General features: G+C 53.1%; 1 protein-coding gene across 1 annotated transcript; it reads left to right on the forward strand.

The window, feature by feature from the left end:
* Positions 1–11,190: 11,190 nt before the first annotated feature.
* On the forward strand, positions 11,191–15,218 carry Sox1 (SRY-box 1). Its single transcript, XM_021170896.1, has one exon. It carries the CDS (start codon positions 12,032–12,034, stop codon positions 13,205–13,207), a length of 1,176 nt encoding a protein of 391 aa, XP_021026555.1. The 5' UTR covers positions 11,191–12,031; the 3' UTR covers positions 13,208–15,218.
* Positions 15,219–15,746: the final 528 nt, after the last annotated feature.

Here is a 15,746-nt window from a genome sequence, read left to right on the forward strand (position 1 = left end):
GTCTTTCCTTAGGTTGAGAGTGAATTGTAAATCCTTTGGGCGTCATCATCCCTTTAAGAAAAGAAAGAAAAAGAAAGTTTGCTCCTGGAACATTTCCTAGGTGTTGCAGAGGGTTTGGGTCTCCAGTCCAAAGTGCTGACACCTTCCTGCAGTTAGGGACCAAAGGGGAGAGAGAGAGACCTGGAAGCGAGGAGAAACTGAAAGCCAGACTTGAGCGGCTGCAGCCGGGCTCCNTCTCAGAGCTTCTCTCCTGAGCTGCGTCCCGGGCCGTTCGCCCTGCTTAGCGGTGGGCTGGTCGGCAGCTCCAGCCTTGCAGAGGCCAGGGTCAGGGACCCGCCAAAGGAGGGGATTACAGAGTGTTGGGAGGGTCGGTCTCCCCCCCCCCCATGCAGACAGGCTGGCCACGCAGTGGCTACTGTCCCTGAGAGTCCCGCCCCGCTCCCTCTCCCTGTGTGCACCCTGACAGACTCCTGTCTGGGCGATTTTCCTTTTCTTTTTCATTTTTTCTTTTCTTTCCATTTTCTTCTTCTTGTCTTTTTTAACCTGGAGAGCTTTGTGTTCACACACTGATCCTTAGACTCTGTCTTTCCTTCTGTTGCTGCCCTTAGTAGAGCGAGCACTGGAGGGGGGTGGGGTTGAGGAGCGCATCGTAGGAGGGGGGAAACCTGCCCTCGCTGCTCCGGGGGAGGCCTGGCGCGGCGCCCACGTCCAAGGTGTCCCCTCGGCGAGACAACAAAGCTCCAGCCGAGAGCAGAGCTGAAAAAACCCACTGCGAGGACGCGGTGGGGGCGGAGGGGGCGCGCCGCTCAGATCCCGCGCAATGACCGCGCTGACTCAGGAGTGCGGGCGGGGGCGTCCCTCCTGCAAGAGGTAGGGAAAGCCGGAAAGCCGCTCCAGGTGACAGTCGCTGCCCGTGGGATGCCACAAGTGACTGCTGACAGGGATAGGGGGTGCGATCGTCTCTGGGGGAGGGGGAGATCCCTATGGTCCCAGGGTCCCGAACCTCTGCGGTCGGACCAGCGGGAGGGGCGGTGGGCGCCGGCGAATGGGGAGCGGCGGGGACCCGGCTGGGGAGCAGCTAGAGGAGGGCGAGCAGCGGCTCCACCTCCCCGCTCGGCTCGGCGTCCCAGCTGCTCGCGAAGCAACGGCTCCCTTCTATTCACTGCCGAGCAGGAACAAAAACGCGGCTATTTATTAGAATACTTGTTTGGTATTGTTCAGTGCCACACAAAAGGCGCTTCATTATGTGGCGGGATCCCCCTTTTCCAGAGAGAAACAATAACCTGAAATTGTCTTGCGAGTCTTTTCTATCAATAATAAATTTCATTTTCTTGTCTCTCTCGCCTGCAGTGTGTGCGTCTGCGAATGTGTGTGCCGAACGAGGAGCAAGGAGCTTGTGCGAGCGAGTGTGCGAGCGGGGGTGCGCGTGTGAGTGTGCGTGCGCGTGGCGCGGGCGCCGTCGCTGCTCGGAGCCTGGCCGGGCCGGGGTCCACGGGCTTCAGCGCGTGCGCTCGGCCTGCGGGGAGCCCAGGTCCCACGCGGCCCGCAACCAGACAGGGCTGCGAAGGTGCAGGCCGGCCAAGCGCTGCGGACCCGGCGGGCTGCAGGAAGAACTAACTGTAAGTGTGTCTCGAACTCGCGCGCGGGGGCTCCATCAGCCGAGCAGGGATTGGTGGCGGGAGAGGCGCGAGAATGGGCGCGGGTCTCCATCGGTACTTTCCGGGAGGTTGTGCAGGGTGCTCGCAACCTGCTGGCCTCTGTGGAGAGTGGCCCGGTAAGGGGGGTGTGGGGGGGAGAATGAGCTTCCGAGCGGCCTCGCAGGTCCATTGGTCATTTTCTTATNTGTAAGTTCACTCCTCCCCGGGTCCTCAGCCTTTCGGATTGGCCACCGCCCAACGGCCCAACGCCTTGTCTAGGTGGGTCGCCCTTCAAGAAGGAGAAGAAGGGAGATCGAGCCCTGTGGCTATGGGGGCAAGATTTAGTGGGTGGCGGTACTCCTTCAGGTCGCCTGCCTCTGCCCCGCCCCCGGCCCTACGGAGGCCAGGCTGCGGGCTCTTTGCCACCACCCGAGGCAGCGTCGAGAACTAAACCCACGGGTTGAAATTACCTTCAAAAAATTAACATGTTGAAGCGTGTGCCACTTAGTGAGAGGTGTTTTGGGCAAAGAATCAATTTAACTTTGACTGACCGACAGACTTGACTGTATTAATTCTGCTACCAAAAAAAAAAAAAAAAAAAAAAGAAAGAAAGAAAGAAAAAATCAATCAGCCAGGAGCCCTCTACTCGCAGAGTGCCTTTGGACCGGGTCCCTGCCCAGCAGCCGCACTGGCGCGGTGGAGGTCGTGCGCCGGCGAGAGGAGGACTCCTGCAGTCTGATCTTGAGGACTGCACGCCTCAAGAGCCCTCCCTAGGTAGGGGTGACCCTGGCATAGAGGCCCAGCCTAGGTGGTGGCGTCCTCCCTCGTCAAANGCACCATTAGGGTTTGGTTTGGGTTTTTTGTTGTTGTTTTTGTTTTTTGTTTTTTTAGTTAAACTTGTACACACTCAGAAGTCTCTAGGCCACCGCTGACCACCCTCATCTGCAGCCTCTTTTACCCGGTTCCAGTAGCAGGCAGACGGAAGTAGTCAGCGACTTTCAGAGGTGAAATGGATTTTCGGCATGGGCTAGAGTCGATGAGCGAGCAAGGCGGACAGACACAGCAGCATCGACCTAGGCAGGGACCAGACAGGCCGCCTCCACTGGCAGGAAACAGGTGTTTGAAGGCGATAGAGGCCTCCAGTCAATTAACCCATTAAAGGCCCGCTTTCTGCCATTGATTTCCTGCAGTGCGAAACACACACACACACACACACACACACACACACACACACACACACCGGCTTTCTGGATGTGCCTTTGTGGAAAGCTGGGGTTGGAAGGGATCTGCTTTCATTGCACCCTGGTAGGTTCAGAGGAGGCTTTGAACCTCCCGCTGGAGAGAAGAGTCCTGCTTGGTCCTCTGTAGTTTTATCTCCTGCAGCTTGGCGGGTAGGTGTCACTGCTAGGAAACACCCTCACTGGCCACAGGCCCAGTAGAGCTGGGGTGTGAACACTGACTGTGGTCAAGTTCAGCATCCTCAGGAAAGAGGAAAGAGAGTTTCCCTCTCCTGCACTCTGGCAGGTTTCCTCACCTAGGAGTTTTAGGACAGAGCAAGGCAGGCCGGGTAGTACTACCTGAACAAGGACTCCCACGGGAGATGTTTGGGCGCTCAGTGAAGTTGAACAGAAAGCCACCGGGTGGTTTCCTACTGGGCCCTACTAAAGCGATTGAGCCTGGGAGTTAAAGACTGAGGAAGAGGCTGGAAAGGGGGACTGGGGTGGAGGGAAGTGGTCCCTCAAGAGAAACCTCCTGCAGGTGTTCTGCCCCTGAGGTTTGTAGTCTCCTGCTCCCAGCAATGAGCCCAACCCTGCAGTTGGAGAGAGAGAGAGAGAGAGAGAGAGAGAGACAGAGTGATAAACAGAGAGAGAGAGAGAGAGAGAGAGAGAGAGAGAGAGAGAGAGAGAGAGAGAGAATACTCCATGTGGCCGACCTGAATCCCAGAGGGAGATGGGATGAGCTGTGTCCAGTCTGTCTTCCAGAAAAAAAGATATGCCTGAGCATTCAGTTAGACACGCAATTTTAGATATCTTGAAGACTGAACAAATGGGGTTCAAACACCCCTCTCCTGCTGCCTGCTAGGGTTCTTTGTCCTTCTGAAATCCAGGGTCAATGTCTGACCCAGAAGTAGCCCTTCCCTGAGGGAGAGATGAGGCATTTCTGGGGGACAGTAAGGGGTGCTGATCTGANCCCTTAGCCAATTTTATGGGGAAAAAAAATGACCTCTTTTTCCTTTCACACCTAAGTTAGTACTCAAAGGCTACCGAAAACCCTACACATCTTATGTATCTATCCATCTATCTTTATCTCCATCTCTACTTCTCTGTCTCTGTCCCTCTCCACCTGTGTGTCTCTGTATGTGCCTTTCTCTGTGTGTCCCTCTTGTCTTCTTTCCACTCCTCTCCTCTCCTCTCCTCTCCTCTCCTCTCCTCTCCTCTCCTCATCTCTCCTCTCCGCCCCTTTTCCTGGAGCTCCTTCCCAAAGTGTCCTGAAGGGCATCTGAGCCCTGGAAGGTGGCTTCGATCCTTCTCGACCCTCCTGTCCACAGTGTGCTGCTCCCAAAGGCTCCTGTGCACAAGCAGTTGTCAACAGGCCTCTCTCCCCAGGGAAATCTGATTTCTGCTGCTGGACCAGCTGCTTTGTATCTTTGCAAGGGGAAGATGAATGGCGTTCAGATGGGGCCAAAGGGTCCTCCATTAGCCCCCTCATAGAGCAGTAAAGCCCTTCCCACAGCCTGGAGATATTCTCGGACCCACTTTTCCCGTTAGCTACTTTCTGAAGTAAAGCAAGGCACATGACTGAAAGGGCTTGAAATTGTGTCAGAGTGATGTTTTAATCTCATTGAAAAGTGTATTAAAGGACAAGATGTGATTTATGTGAGCTGTTCCGATGAAAGGCGAGATTGGAGTGGATGGGTTTTCACTGGCGTGAACCTCCTGCCATGTTTATATTGCAGCCCGTGTAGCTAATCTAATTTGCAATAACTGGGATGGCCTGTAAGGGGAAAAAAGCATCTCTAGTTTCACTTTATTCCTCTTCATATAGAAATTCCTCATGACTTGTCTCCTCTTGTGAGCNGTGCCTTTTCTATTTGGGGGCTAAATGAACGAGAATGTGAGAGAGGGCGGTCATACTCCAAATGTATGCTTCATGGACACCTTTGGGGCTGTTGAGCCTCGCTATAGAGCTGAAACATTGTTTCGGGCAAAGTGGAAAGGTTATCACCAGCCCTATGTCTCAGCTCGCCTTGCCTTCCACTCCCCAGGCAGAGCAGACTGCAGGCTTGTCTGCTTAGCCCAGAGTCTTGCTGTTAAAGGTTTCCTTGGGAATGTCCCTTAATCGGGCACTTTCTGTTCTCCCTGGTTTACCCTCTGCAAATTTTGATTTGAGCAGGCTGTGAAGCTCAACTCTTCAGAAAAGTTTGGTCTTGTGCACAGGCTTTGCCTGGTCTTAGGGAAAAGCCCAACAGCCCTCCCCTGGGAGGAGAGCTTTGAATCCTTATGATCACATCTAACTTAACCAGCATTCTTTATCAGGAAGACACAACATGCATTGGAAAATTACAACTTTTGCACAATGTAAAAAAAAAGGTGTATTCAAACTGTTAATTACGGGGGGTTGAGTAAATGAAACTTTCACAGTGACCCATTTAATTTTGCAGTAATTGCTGACAAAATAAGACACGGATGAATCACAATACAGTATATTTATCTTGAAGGAGAATATTGTGCTGATGTAGTTAAACCAAAGAGTAAGAGAAAATTTTAAGAACGGCGGCAGAAAATTTTAAAGTACATAAAAATCTCGCCCTGAAAACATCTGGGTTAAAACCGCAGAAAGCGCAGCTTCCGTCCATGGCTTTTCTGAAAAGCGCAACCAAATTACAGAGACTATGTCTCTTCTCAGAACCCGAGGCTCACCGTGAGCCCTCTCCTCCGGCAGGGTCAGATTCTGACTCCCAGGCTTGAGCACAAATTTTGAGTGTATTAGAAATCTAGAGGCAAAAGAATGTAGGAAAGACATTTCCAACCCAGGCAGAACGCGGCATCTGTCGGATGCTGGGTAGAGCCCCCGATGGCAAGCTGACCCTGAAACAGCATCTCTAGCCCAGGCCCTACTTGGCAGAGAGAATGGGAAGCGAGAGGAGGGGTCACAAATTGCTTCGCAGGCAAGTGCAAACGGATTTTTGCTTCCCCCGTTCTTTTTCAGGAAGGGAAGNNGGCCCACACCCTCTAATTGTTAACCTTCTCCTTTAGCCCAAGGCCAAGTAACGGCTCAGCCAAGAATTGAAGAGGGGAAAAGACATTGGGCACAAGCCTGGGCACCCACTAGAGCTGCCCTTTTTCGGTCGGCAAGGACACATGGGTGAGGACAGCCTCCGGTGCCACCAGAGCCCGGCACACCAAGGGTACCCGCGGTAGAGCTGCTTCTGCCGAGTGTGAGTGCCAGGGGCGCTGTGGACACCCAGCCGGCACTCGCGATGGGTGGGAACCCAGGCAGCGCTTGTCTTTTCAAAGGCCACTGGATGGAAAGCCATAGCGGCTGCTTGGGGGCTCAGCCCTCCTTGCAGGCATGGGTTGGGACCCAGTAGAGAGATTCGGAATTGGGTGCCCAGGTGCACTGAAATTCTTGTCAGAAAATTTCACGCGACGAAGCGGGCGCTCGGTTCCAAACCCGCGAGGCCTGGCACCCGGCGGCGGCCCAGCCTCGCTGGCATCTCAGTCGCCTCTTTCCCTAGTACCCGCAGCTCCGGGGAAGAGAGGGCTCGATGCCCCCTTGGGTTCCAGGCTTTCCCCCTCTCTTTCATTCATAAACCTGGTGGCTACAGACGCAGCTTGAATATTGACGTCTCTCCCCCGACTGCTCCGCCGTTAACCCAATTACAGAATTCATCAAGAACTGTGTTGAATTATCTCTTTCCATACAGTATCAGCATTAGCCTAATTAAAAGCTATAATGTCTGATATAATGATTAAATCGTTAGCTCTGCTGTAGGGAAGCAATATTTTGTTTTCCCTTCAATTAGAAGCTGATTGAGGTTTTCAGAGCAGGTCAGCTGTGAAATTTGAATTATATGTGTGAGTACTGCTCACAGGGTGAGCCCCTACTCGAAGCTCCCAGAGATTCTCCGAATGCTTCCACCCAGAGAGCCGGGAGGCAGGCACGCACACATAGTGCAGCTCCGGATTGTGTGTGCCGGTCGCCACGAGAACGGCTGGAACCGGAGCCTGACAGCCTAGACTTTATTTTCCCACAGGCGCTGTTACAAGCGGCTCTCTAAACTCAAAAGAGAGTTTTTGCTTTCAACCTGAGAGCGGCTTAGGAGAGCTCGGTTCTGTGAGATGCTCATAAAGACACTGATCGTCCAAAGTTCCTTATTTGCTAGTGACTCTCTTCCTTCGTGTCNACCCCCGACTTTCCCCCTTTATGCGTTTTGTTCCTTTCCCCTTTTAAACAAACCAGCAACAACAAACTAACCACACAGATTTGAATTTGGGTTCTTTTTTTGGTGTTTGGGAAGATCCCTCCTCCCCAAGTTAGCCCAGGCTGGGCCCCATGAAATCGTCTGAGAGGGCTTGGAGACGACCCAGGAGAAAAGATGCCCCCTTAGAGACCCGGGTCAGAGGCGCGCGCTGAAAAGCAAACACCGAACTGCGGGCTGTCAACCCTCCAGTGACGCTGTGGTGGCAGTAGTTGGGCGAGGGGCGCCTCCGCCCCACAGGTGAAAGCCCATGGTGCTCAGCTCCGCGAGGACAGAGAGGGTGGTGGCGGCCAGCAGACGGCGATCGCGGCCCGCACCGCTGCAGGGTCCGCACTGACAGGCTTGAGGCTTCGGGCCCAGTGTGCAGCCCTCTACTCCCTGCAGCAGGTCCTGAGACAGGGACTCCCAGCCTCTCAGATGCACTCTGCTTCCATTCCGCCCTGAATCTGCGCCTCCTGTTGGCCGAGATGGCCTCAAAGATCTCTTCCGACGTTCTTTATCTCTCCTAAGTTTTCTCTGCCGCTTCTTCCTCCTGCTGCTAACTCTTTCTCCTTCTAGTCCCGCCATAAACTGCCGGTTCGCTAAAGATCTTTCTTCAACTATTCCCTCAGCCTTGTGAGGGTACATCAGAGCCTGCAAGCCTTTGCCCCGGGGAGCTCCCAGGAGACACCTCTATGTGTTCTCTGTCCTCCAAGTGTCTCCACCAGCCTTGAGAGAATCATGTTCTGAGCATGGCGAGGAGGAGATTGTCATCAGAGCAGATAATCTGAAACCCATATGAAATAATTTCTAGTCTTGCATGGTCCTCAACGTACCCAACTTGTTCGGAGCCTGAGAGACTAATGCTGAGCTTAAAAGCCCATATATAGATGTATCAGAGCCAGCCTTCAAAAAGAGGGACAAGGGCTTCTGTCCACAGGGGCCCTCTCGGTCTCAAGAGCACAAAGGTATGTGTAAAGGAGCCAAAGTATTGGTTTTTTCTATGTCAGGGGTTCGAGTTGAAAGTGTTTAAAACCCAGGACTTGGTTTATTTCAAAGTCAAGACTATTGTGCAAGAGTGTAGGCACATAATTTCATATATACAAGCCTTCATAATTTATCTATGAGCACTGACATATACAAGCACCCATACCTGCACACAGAATAATTTCCACAAGTCAGCAATAAGCTGACTTGAATTTTTGAAGNATTATAACCATAGGTTGAATAAAAACTTAGCCACTTTGTAAAGTCACTCTTTGGCATTCTGAGCAGTGGCACAGTGAGATTTTTGAGTTGCTGAGAGAACAAAGATTGGTCAGTCAACAGTGAAACCAATCCCTTGCCTTGGGTTCTGGACTTTTCTTAGTTTTACTTGGACACAGTACAGTTTTCAAATCCTAAAGAATATAGTTTTTAGGAAGGCATTAGGCTGGAAGGCAGCCCCACCCAGCCTTTGGGGAGATNGAAAGCAGACAGGAGTGTTTATCAAACTGGTTGTAGACTGTTCTTTTTGTGTCTGTGAAGCCATTGGGGAAGTGACTATAGATGGGGAAACAAGAGGAGGCTTCCAAAAGCTGTCACTGACAGGACTCTCTGCTCATACCAGGATGGAAGGCACAAGGATGTCTGGCACACCATGCCCACCACTGCTTAGTTGGCACAGACTGCAACCACCAATCTTCTGTCACTTGGCAACAGGTTACACCTGCATCTCTGATTTCATACTTTTGCAGGTGGGCACCCATAGGTTTTGCACTAGCTTGGACTTGCTTCTGCAGAATAGTTCCCAGAATGCCAAACACCAACATGGCAGTATGCATTGTGATGCCATTTACCTCCTATTTAGATGTCCTAGAAAACAAGAGTAACATCCTATTTGGAAACAATGTTCAGCCCTATGGTAGGAAGAAATGAGACCGTTTCAAAGTCATCTATCCAAGTTTCCTAAGGCATAAAGCATTCCTGCAAAGCTCACTGGAGTGCAGGGTGTTTATAAAATAAATTGCCCCATTGATATGGAAAATAATGTGCCAGGCTTGATTTACACAAAGCGTTTTCAGGGGGTCTTTGGCTATTTAGTTTAAAATCTAAATTGAAAAGCACAGGAAAGAAATCTTTCAATTGCTAAGTGGATAATATAGTTTATAATTTGTAAACCGTTTCCTTTATTTCAGTCTTGCTGACTTGCCCTAACACAGCGGATCTCCCTGCACACNCATCACCTCCTAAGTTATCCAAGGAAAATGGTTCTACGGCATTCTTAAACAATAGTCCTATTCGTTTTTGTTCATTTACAATGTAACTGATATTTGTAGGTAGTTCGTGAAACAAATCAAAAGATTTAATAAACTTGATGGCTGAAATAAGAAGGTAGCTGAAAACTAAGTTTATGACCTAGATGTTTATAAAAATATGGAACGATGTTTCCCTTCTACCACAATTCTATATTATTTGATGAGTTTACTAGTAAGTGCTGAATGGCCTGAAATGAAAGCTCAATCGGCTGAGGGCTGCATTTGCTGCTGTACTGTGCTGTAACAACCTGAGATGAAAAAAAAAATAAAATAAACCACTGTAATAATCATAGCAAGGGAGCAACGGTGTCAGGAAATTCGCAGCCTCGGATGTTTTTGTTAAGGGGGGGGACTGTCATATGTTCACCGCCCAACATACTGGAACACCTATATTCTTGCTATTATCCGGGTTATCTCTGTCATCAGAAGAGCCTCTGGATTACACGCGAGGCGGTCTGCAGGCATCTAACTAGGCTTGCTTTACCCACCAGCAATCTCCCGAAGCACCTACATCTTAGAAGTAGAAACTCACCCTCTATCCTCTCCCCTCCCCACCCCGCCCCAGGATATCTGAAGAACTTGTAGACTCTAAGGGTCTTTCTGGAAGAAGCCTTTACAATAACTCCCCATCTTTTTTTGGGGGGGGCATGATGGTCTGATCCCAAGTAGCCTGGGGTGGGGTTGGTAATCTCTTGTACATCCTGGAATCATACTTGTTCTGAGATTCATGGATTACAGCCATTTGTGTATGCCTTGATCATCCCCAGAACTGGCCTTTCTTTTTCACAACATACGAAGAAACAAAAACAACAACAACATACAAAAAGGCGGCCCTGTCACTGGACCTTCCAATTCCGTTTCAGCGCCCGCACCCCCACCCCCACCCCCGCAAACCGGAGTTCACACGATTTTCAAAATCCTTTGGCAAACAGCTTCTGGGAGAATCGCTTCAGAAAAGCATAGGTAGGTATTTTTTTGCTGTTTCCACAAACTTTTTTTTTACTGTCGGAGTAACAAGATTCCAGCTAGATCTTGGTTTTGACCTTCGCAGAAATTCAAGAGGATAAAGAGTAAATTGGCACCTGACTATAACACTCCGCTCCATTAAAAGACACCCCCTCCCCCAAGAAAGTTCGGGGTAGATTAGGGAGCTAGGAGCACTGCACCACACAAAAACCGCTGCACCTCTTGCCACGGAGACCCGAATTATAGATCCCGAATCTGTAAAGGCCTTTGCAGGCTCTGAGAAAGCACCGAGCGCCAGGGGTGGGAGAGACTGAACGGCCCCGCTTGGCCTGAAACCCAGCAGAGGTACTTTGGGCCTAAGTCCCCCCTGGGAGGATCTCCCCCGCACCGCTGTTATTCTGCACTCCCGGCTGAGCTGAGTGCAAAGTGAGGCCTCTATTTCCAACTTTCCCCTTCCCAGCGGGCACAGAGTTGGCTGGCTGGGGACAGGGGAGGAGCTGGGTCTCCAATGAACGCATTTAAACACGACCCAGGGCTGTATTCCCCCCGCCTCCCCCGACAGCGATTCTTTCTTCCTCTCGGTTTTCAACCCAATCGTTAATCATTCGGAGCGCGCGGGCGGGGAGAGGCGAAGGGGGCGAGCTCTGGGTTCGCCGCCGCCGTTGCCGTCGCCGCCGCGCGCGCGCGCTCAGGAAGCAGTGTGGCTGTGACCCCGCCCCCCCGCGCCCCCTTTTCCCCCTCCTTCCTGCCCTTGCTCCCCCCTCTCTCCTCCTCCACCTCCTTGCTCCGCCGCCCGCGCCCAGTGTATCTACTCCCTCCCCACGTCACTCGCCAGCGCGCCATGCAAATCACCGCCGCCGCCGGTTCCCATTGGCCGCGGCGCGCTCATTTAATGGCAGCCCGGGCCGGGCGTATGGCTGCTGGGCCCCCCGCGCCACCGGCCCCGCGTGCGCCTCCGCTCCGAGCGCACGGCCTCGGGCAGGCAGCGGACAGCTTGTCCTGGGCACGGCGGCACAGCTCTCTGNCTCTCTGCTCGCGTTGGCACTCCCACTGCTGTCCCTAACCCCCTCCCTGGCTGCACCGCGATCGCCCCCTCCGAACCCCCCTCCGAGTCCCCCTCAGCGCCTGGCTCCCCCCAGGCACCTGGGACCAGCACATGCCCAGCGCACGCGGCGCACCGCCTTGCTAGAAGTTGCGGCCCCAGAGTTGGAAGCCGCCAAGGAAGCCAGCACAGGAACCGAGACTTCGAGCCGACAAGAGGAGGCAGCGAACCCCGCGTCGGGCCCAGGGGCACCGCTTCAGACCCAGAAAGTGGAGCCTCAACTTGGCCACGACTGCACCTGTTTGCACAGTTCAGCCCTGAGAGACCGGACTGCGGCAGCGGCGACGGCGGCAATCATCCTGGCCATCGGCCTCTTTGGCAAGTGGTTTGTGCACCCGGAGAAACTTTCCACCTGCGAGCTGGACCCGCGCTAAGTGCGTGTGCTTTTGCCTCTTTTTTTTTGTTGTTGTTGTGGCCTCCACCCAACCCCCTTCTCTCCGCTAGGCACCCACCCCACCCCACCCCCAGTCTCTCTGGGCTGATCCTCTCTCCACCCACCCACCCCCACCCGGCCGTCTATGCTCCAGGCCCTCTCTTTGCGGTACCGGTGAACCCGCTAGCCGCCCAGATGTACAGCATGATGATGGAGACCGACCTGCACTCGCCCGGCGGCGCCCAGGCGCCCACGAACCTCTCGGGCCCGGCCGGGGCGGGCGGGGGCGGTGGTGGGGGCGGGGGCGGCGGCGGCGGCGGGGGCACCAAGGCCAACCAGGATCGGGTCAAGCGGCCCATGAACGCCTTCATGGTGTGGTCCCGCGGACAGCGGCGCAAGATGGCCCAGGAAAACCCCAAGATGCACAACTCGGAGATCAGCAAGCGCCTGGGGGCCGAGTGGAAGGTCATGTCCGAGGCCGAGAAGCGGCCGTTCATCGACGAGGCCAAGAGACTGCGCGCGCTGCACATGAAGGAGCACCCGGATTACAAGTACCGGCCGCGCCGCAAGACCAAGACGCTGCTCAAGAAGGACAAGTACTCGCTGGCCGGCGGGCTGCTAGCGGCCGGCGCGGGTGGCGGCGGCGCGGCCGTGGCCATGGGCGTGGGCGTGGGCGTCGGGGCGGCGGCAGTGGGCCAGCGCCTGGAGAGCCCGGGCGGCGCGGCGGGAGGAGGCTACGCGCATGTCAACGGCTGGGCTAACGGCGCCTACCCCGGCTCGGTGGCCGCGGCGGCTGCGGCCGCGGCCATGATGCAGGAGGCACAGCTGGCCTACGGGCAGCACCCAGGCGCGGGCGGCGCGCACCCGCACGCACACCCGGCGCANCCGCACCCGCACCATCCGCACGCGCATCCTCACAACCCGCAGCCCATGCACCGCTACGACATGGGCGCGCTGCAGTACAGCCCCATCTCCAACTCTCAGGGCTACATGAGCGCGTCGCCTTCGGGCTACGGCGGCATCCCTTACGGCGCCGCGGCCGCCGCCGCCGCCGCTGCGGGCGGCGCGCACCAGAACTCGGCGGTGGCGGCGGCGGCAGCGGCGGCAGCCGCGTCGTCGGGTGCCCTGGGCGCCCTCGGTTCTCTGGTCAAGTCGGAGCCGAGCGGCAGTCCGCCGGCCCCGGCTCACTCGCGGGCGCCGTGTCCCGGGGACCTGCGCGAGATGATCAGCATGTACCTGCCGGCCGGCGAGGGTGGCGACCCGGCGGCGGCAGCGGCTGCGGCGGCCCAAAGCCGGCTGCACTCGCTGCCACAGCACTACCAGGGCGCGGGCGCGGGCGTCAACGGCACGGTGCCCCTGACGCACATCTAGCGCCGCGGGGACGCCGGGGACACTGCGGCTTAAGGCCGGCGCCCCGGCGACGAAGAGCGAGGCCTGCGCCCCAGCCTCCGGAGCCCGACTTTGTACCGAGGTCCCCGCGCTCTCGATAAAAGGCCGCTCTGGAGAGCCNAGCGCCAGGTGACATCTGCCCCCATCACCTTCCCCAGGACTCCGAGGCGCTGACACCAGACTGGCCTCTTAGACTGAACTTTGGTGTTTTCACGAGACCTTTTGTACAGTATTTATCGTCCGCAGAGGAGGCCCACAGCGTTTTCTCGGCTCCGGAGGACAAAAGACAAAAACCCAGCGAGGCGATGCCAACTTTTGTATGACTGCCGGGCTCTGTAACTTTTCCCGGGGTTTACTTCCCGCCGGCTCTTCTGCCTGAGGCCGAGTGATGGACCTCGAGCCCTTCTCACTTGTTATAAATCTAGTAAGGCAGATCCAAACATTTACAAGTTTTTTGTAGTTGTTACCGCTCTTTTGGGTTGGTTGGTTAATTTATACCGCAATCCCCTCTCAGACGGTGGAGTTATATTCTGGGTTTTGTAAATCTCTGTATCCAAGCATTTCCAATTTTTTGTTTTGTTTTGTATTATTTCTTGTAAATGCGTTGTGACATTTTTATTTTAGGCGTTGCGATACGGGGGGAAGAGGAGTTGGATATTGTACATAGCCTGCAAGTCTTTCATCTAAAAACAAAAAACAAAGAGAGATACCCCCAAAATGCATCAAATTTGAATCAATACATTTAAGAGAGAAAAGCCCGTTTCCCTATGAAATCGAAACGTGCTAATTTTATATGCATGTTTTATGAGTTCAAAATACAATTAGCAATCTGTTGGAGGAGAAATTATCCGCAGGGCCCAAGAGTAAGGAAACCCCACCGAGCGGAGTGCAGCATTTCCGTGGCTTCATTCGGTGGGGAAAGAGAAATCTTAAACTCCATAGATTATTTTGTAGAGTTAAAGTTGACACAGAAGGGAAGTAATTACAAAATGCTTCCTAATGGTTTAGCGTTTTAACTGCCATGGCCCTGGCTTATTTTTTCTTGCATTTCTTTCCTGTGGCTCTGCCTTTTGCATACTGTAGCAGTTTTGAGGCAGCTGGGTCTCAGAAGGAGGATGGGTTGTGCTCAGTGGTGGGACAAGGCCAAGGATAGGGACAACAGCCACCGCCAAGACAGCGTGCCTTTGATTTCTCTGTAATTGGAATTGTAAGTGAAATTATCTTCTTGTGCTTCAAGGAGGCAATCCTGACCCAGACCTCACCACCACAGAGTCTCTCACCCAGGTCTTATCCCATCCCCTCCCGATTCCTCTCTGGGAAAATCCAACATAATTCTACCGATTTTCTTACACACACACACACACACACACACCCTCTCCTGTGTGGACCGGGATGCAGATTGCCAGGGAATGTAAACACAGACTGCTGCGTTTATCATTCCTGACCAGATCTTGAGGTTGTTTGATGCTTTAAATATTTTTAATTATATTTTTTCTAGGTGTTTCTTGGTATATTGCAGGTTTCCCCCCCCCCCTGGAATTTAAAGTTCCCTGTAAAACTTTGTCTTCAAGTAATCTGACAGCATTAAATATTGCATTTAAAAGTTATACTGTAGCAAATATGTTTTAAAATTAATCATGACATTAGAATGAAATTCTATTTTTGAAGGAATTTTTCTTTAAGTCCAGATGGGGAATGATACTATTTTCAGCATCCTTTCCCCTGATTTTTTTTCCCAATTTCTTTTCTTGGAATGAATATGGACTAGCCATTCAAAAGTGGACTTAATCTAGCAATTCAGTAAGACCAGAGCTCAACCTACATTGGAGAATATCTTTCAGTATAAATGCTAATATTACAAGTGACACGTGTGATTTTTTTAAAGTCATTTAATGCTTTTGCTTAAAGCCCTCATTCCTTAAAGTGATTGCAAGAGATTCAAGAATGACGCCCACTGCTTTCTGATGAGGTAATAAAAGAACAACCCCCCCCCCTTTTCCTTTCTTTGTTTTTCTTTTAGGGTTTTGCTCTGTTGTTTCTAGAGCTGCTTAGCCTGCTTAGGAGTCCAGGAGGGAGGCCACACTCTGCAGTCTAGGAAGAAGTGCCCCAATAGTCTGGGGAAATTCTAGAGAGTGCTTAGAGTCCAACCCACTTCCCCCTTAAAANACCAAGACCTTTGCCGACTGGCCCCCAACACCACTTTGCTCTTTATTTAATGAGAATCAAGGGTGGCCACACTCACCTCTGTTTTGCCTGGACTTCTGGAGTTCCTGGTGCCTTGGCTGTGGGCAACTAAACCAGGGCTCAGTGCATAGGGGTTATGGCCACTTTAAGTGAAGCATCCCGCATAAAGTTAGTCATCTTGTTAGTACCAGACAGCTCAGCCCCCTCCCCCCACACCCCCCCAAGACTTTCAGAGTTCTGTGTTCCCTACTTGAGCTCTACCCAGTGAACAAGAACTCTTTGTGCCAGGCCTTCGAGCCACCTTCCTTTGGGTTCTACTGATGTGAAAGACAAGGAG

The sequence above is a fragment of the Mus caroli genome, chromosome 8 (genome assembly GCF_900094665.2).
Source record: "Mus caroli chromosome 8, CAROLI_EIJ_v1.1, whole genome shotgun sequence".
Lineage (NCBI taxonomy): Eukaryota > Metazoa > Chordata > Mammalia > Rodentia > Muridae > Mus > Mus caroli.